The sequence below is a fragment of the Hordeum vulgare genome, chromosome 6H (assembly GCF_904849725.1).
Source record: "Hordeum vulgare subsp. vulgare chromosome 6H, MorexV3_pseudomolecules_assembly, whole genome shotgun sequence".
NCBI lineage: Eukaryota > Viridiplantae > Streptophyta > Magnoliopsida > Poales > Poaceae > Hordeum > Hordeum vulgare.
Genome location: NC_058523.1, coordinates 304,745,878 through 304,750,624, shown reverse-complemented (window position 1 = coordinate 304,750,624; position 4,747 = coordinate 304,745,878). Strand labels below are relative to the sequence as shown.

General features: G+C 41.2%; 1 protein-coding gene across 4 annotated transcripts; it reads left to right on the top strand.

Annotated features, from left to right (window-relative positions):
* The first annotated feature begins 320 nt into the window (after positions 1 to 320).
* LOC123403810 lies at positions 321 to 4,510 on the top strand. 4 transcript variants are annotated; one of them, XM_045097730.1, is made up of 10 exons: positions 321 to 521; positions 597 to 744; positions 1,789 to 2,046; positions 2,134 to 2,190; positions 2,277 to 2,324; positions 2,633 to 2,719; positions 2,928 to 3,116; positions 3,478 to 3,642; positions 3,939 to 4,002; positions 4,160 to 4,510. In XM_045097730.1, the coding sequence occupies exons 1-8, from the start codon at positions 364 to 366 to the stop codon at positions 3,538 to 3,540; spliced, it is 1,008 nt and encodes a 335-aa protein (XP_044953665.1). In that variant the 5' UTR covers positions 321 to 363; the 3' UTR covers positions 3,541 to 3,642; positions 3,939 to 4,002; positions 4,160 to 4,510. The 4 variants fall into 4 exon arrangements, with proteins under 4 accessions (XP_044953665.1, XP_044953664.1, XP_044953662.1 ...); XM_045097729.1 differs by having other exon boundaries at positions 2,925 to 3,116; positions 3,478 to 3,543; XM_045097727.1 differs by having other exon boundaries at positions 2,925 to 3,116.
* The last annotated feature ends 237 nt before the right edge of the window (positions 4,511 to 4,747 follow it).

Below are 4,747 nucleotides of genomic sequence, written 5' to 3'. Positions count from 1 at the left end.
ACTAGTAATGGCGCACCACTCACCTAGTGTGCCACTATTATATACTCCCTCTGTTCCTAAATATAAGTCTTTCTAGAGATTCTACTAGAGGATTACATACGGATGTATATAGACATACTCTAGAGTATAGATTCATTTATTTTGCTTTGTATGTAGTCATCTAGTGAAATCTCTTAAAAGACTTATATTTAAGAACGAAGGGAGTATATAATTTTTTTTTACAAAACTACTAATGACGCACTACGAGCTAGTGTGCCATTAGTAACGAGGGTTAGTAATGGCGCATCGCTTCCTCCAGAAGAAAGAGAGAAAGAGATTGGCCAGCGGCCCATCCCCTAGTCCCCCATCCCCCGATTCCTCTCCATGTCCCTTTCCCTCGTCTGTCGCCACCGCCACCACCGGCGCCCTCCCCATAGTCGCCGTCACCACCGGCGCCCAGGTGTAATGCTGCTCTTGCAGACGGCCATGGGGAGGGGGACACTTGATTTCTTCGCCAGATCTGGATCCCGGGGACGACGTCGGTGAGTAACCGACCAGTTCATCAATGCTTCTTCCCCTGCACTTCTAACCTGGAGTTGTGTGGCTGAGGTGAGCAGGGTCGCTATGCAAGGCGGTGGCCTGCGGGAAGGGGAACTGCACGGTGACGACGGGGCTGCCGGGGTACAAGGTGCGACTGTGAGCCCGGGTGGACGCACATGCACGTCGGCGACAGCCTCAGGTTCCTGCCCTGCGTCATCCCCAACTGTAAGTGCGCCCTTTCTCCTCCGTCATCAATTGGCGGGCAGGCAGGCCCAGATAGGCCAGAAATGTCTGTTGTACCGGTGGCGGTGCATAACTGCATAACACCTACGCCTTGGGATGGCTAATCTGTCAGCAACTTTTCTGTAGTCGTGTGCACACCTGCAGTTTGGTATACGAATGGCCATCATGTACTGCTTCTACCTTCAGAGAAAGAATGATTCTGACCCACGATTAGCTTCTGAATACACACCCTTGTTTTGTTCTAAAATTAGTTCTCGGGAAAGTAGAATAGTTCAGCAATCTGAACTGCACCAGAACTATGAATGGTTTATATGCATCTCGAATACATGGTGATGTGGACTTGCAAAGTCACGAAGTCCATTTTGTACTCCAAAAGGATGTCCACTTTTTAGTCTGAATAAAGTCGACTCTTAGACACTGAAAGTCCACATGTACATAAATCTCATTGGTCCACGGAAACGCGTAGTAATCCAAGTTTCTCAATCCTGTTTGCTGTCTCTATTGTTGAAACAAGCATGGGCATTTATTTTGAACATGTATCTCTATCAGTCAGAATAGGGATAAGTTACTTTGAATTAATGCTTGTGCCTTCGTGTCATCTTCAGATTTTCTTTTCGGTCTCCTACACCTGAAGGAACACTTGTGTATACTAATCCAGTGCGGATAAATTAATCAATATTATCTTTGCAGAAAATATAACAGAGTTTGCTCATACCATCCTGCATAACCAACAAAAGCATAACTATATGAATGTATGAACAAAGGTCCACCATTGCTGTTAGTAAGCTCCTAAGCAGACCCTGTCACTCTTTCGACCATGTGATTGGATTGGAATGTATGTATAGTTGATGAGCAAAGGTCTACCACACATAATTTGTTACATTGTATAAGTCCACCTAGATGCTATGGCTTGCGAATGTCCATCCATGATTAAGGGGAAATGAATAAATATAAACTGCTTACTTGTTCAGGTTTACTAGTCTACTGCTGAGTTATGCTGATAGCTTTCTTTGTTCTCTTACGCAGCTTGATGTTTGGGCCAGATATATGCGGGACTCAAACAAAGAAGCTGCATCTTATACTCTCTTACCAGGGGCAGAACTATCCTATCAAAAAAGATCTACAATGCGAAACCGACAGGCTCACGCATGTTTACACATTCATTTTAGGCCCGATGCATCTTATAGTTTACTTGTTGATAACCGTGAAAGAGAATCTGGGAGCATGTACACTGATTGGGACATCTTGCCTCCTCGTAAAATCAAGGATGTTGGTGCCAAAAAGGTAGCTCGCTTTTTTCAAAAATTGAACTGTACTACAACTAGGAACATTACAGTGAGAGAATCATCTAACTTATTTGCCTTTTTGCAGCCTAAGGATTGGGATGACAGAGAGTATATTGAGGATCCCGATGCGGTTAAACCTGAGGTTTGTGTGCCCATACATTAGTATGTGAATTTGATTATTTTACAGTGTAGCAAATTGTTTTCTAACGGCTCATCTACCTTGGCCAGGGCTATGATTCTATTCCAAGAGAGATTCCTGACCCAAAGGATAAGAAGGTATGCAAGTTCCTATCTTAATGAAACTCAAGACATCAAACATTAGGTTACTGCACTTCATATTCCATGTTATAAATGGTCTTGACTTATTATGCATCATTCAGTGCTAACTTATTAGCATGAACTTGAAGTTACTGCACTTCAAGTTCCTATCTTAATGAAAATTTTCTGCATTTGAAGCATTCTAGTTACCCTCACATAAACTGTAGATGTCCTAGCACATCTAAAGAAACATTTTTATGATGAAGCTCTTTACAACTAAGCACACCACATGATGACAAATATATGCATGTTGTGTTATTAATCAGCCCGACACGTGGGACGACGATGATGATGGCATATGGAAACCTAGAAGGATACCGAATCCAGCATACAAAGGACAATGGAAGCGCAAGGTTTGTCTTGTTATTTGTCCATCAGTCGTTCATGCTACTTTATTTCTTTGCTTAGAAGCTAGGTTTTCCCGCATTAGCTGCTCCTATAAGTGTAGGTCCAGTTCCTGGAAATGGGTCCATAACTGCAATTCCTGCAATAAATGACTTGTCCAAACGAAACATATCGAATACTGATGAAAGGGTTAACAATGTTGGTCTTTCTCAGCAGTTGGTTTCACCTCTTGGTAGTAAAATTCAACAACAGCCAGTTCTGAAGACTAACGATGCAGTTAGCTCTGATTCTAGTAACACAAGTGAAAGTGCAGTTCTTGGAGGAAGGGTATTTTCTCCTCCTGTTGTTCCTGGGGCTCAGTGGAGGGTTCAAACTCCTGCTGGTTTCCAAAATCAAAGTGAAACTGTACGTACCTTCGCTCCAGTTTTATTTCTGAATTCCACTATGCTTTTGCAAATGTTGTTATTGATCATAAGAACTTTATGGGCATTTCAGATGTATGAGTTCTTCAGCATTTATGCTGTTCTTTTGAGTCTTTTCAACTTCCAACTGATTCAAACAACACGGGCATTTATTTGAAAATTTTCATCATCCAATCTTGAATTCTTGTTGTTTCATCTTGATCCAGTGTCAGTCTGAAACATCTAAATAACTGTGTTTTCCCTATTGTAGATTTTATTCATTTAGAGTGTTAATCTACCACCGAGGTCATAAAGTATTCATAGGATTATAGGATTATATGACATTTACTTGTTCACATTTTCAGGGTCAATTTCGTGGAAGACCTGAGGTAACCGACCAAAGGGAGAAGTACTTGCAAAGATTGTAACAGGTACAGCAGCAGCAGGGCAACCTTATTAACGCTTCTCATATAACGGGCATCAATCAGAAGCAATTTCCAACCCAGCAGCTCAATTCCCTCTTACAGCAGGTTGTTCCTGCTTTTACTAATAAAAAATGTTGTCATATATCAATGTCTCCTTTATTCAAGAATCAGGAAGTACAAATTAGGTGATGTTCTCTTTTTCTGTCTTTGGGAGTGCAAGTCCTTTCGATGCTTCCATTCTAACCTCTTTCTGTTAAGGCATCAAATCAACTCGTAAAGTTTGTAGTAATATTTTGTGTAGGGATTCCTCAATCTTTTGTAACCATCTTATAATATCTGAAGTCTATAGTCAATTCTATATAGTAATTGTTTTCACATTTTCAATTTGTTCGTTTTTGCAGTTTAATTCTCAGAGTTCTTCTATCTCTTCTCAAGGGGGCCTTAGGCTAGAGGTTCAGGGACCAGGTATCCCTTCTGCCTTCTCGTCTCAGCTACAACCTCATGAATCCCAAATTCTCGAGCAATGTAATGGCCATGCATTATTTCTAGTATACATAAAGTTGGAGGCTCATCGTGTTTGACTAGTTTTTCCTTTGCATTAAGAATTTATCAATATGTGCAGACGCTAGGCAAACAAAAAGTGACGAGCAACAAGGCTTGGCCGATGATGCTGGTGTGGAGTCTGCTGCAACAACTGGACCGATTAAGCACACCAATGAAGATGACACGAAGGCTCCTTACTCGGTACGGTCCAACTTTTTCATACATGCCTGCTCATGAAATAAGTGAAACAAGGTGCATACAATTAAGGACACCACAATTATCTCTGTGAATAATCAATAGTGTGGAGTTACTCACAATAATCTATGCGGCATTTCTTAGCTAGATTTTTTAGAAGGATTTCGGGCTATTTTGCTCATATTTTAGAAAACTGATCATGTGTGATGGGCCCATCTGTCTTGCAAAATAGACTTGAACTGGTCACGTCAGTTCCAATCTGCATCTCTTTTCATCATGTAGGTTGTCACGCGGATGCTCTTTGGACTACGATATGGACATGAAGGCATTTGTTTTAGTGCCAAATATTACTTACTAATGCCCGCAAAGTATCGTTGTGTATTATATTTGCTATGGAGCTATGTATGCATGGATGCTATGGAACTATATGTATATATGGATGCTATGGAATTTTGGATGTATGGATGCTATG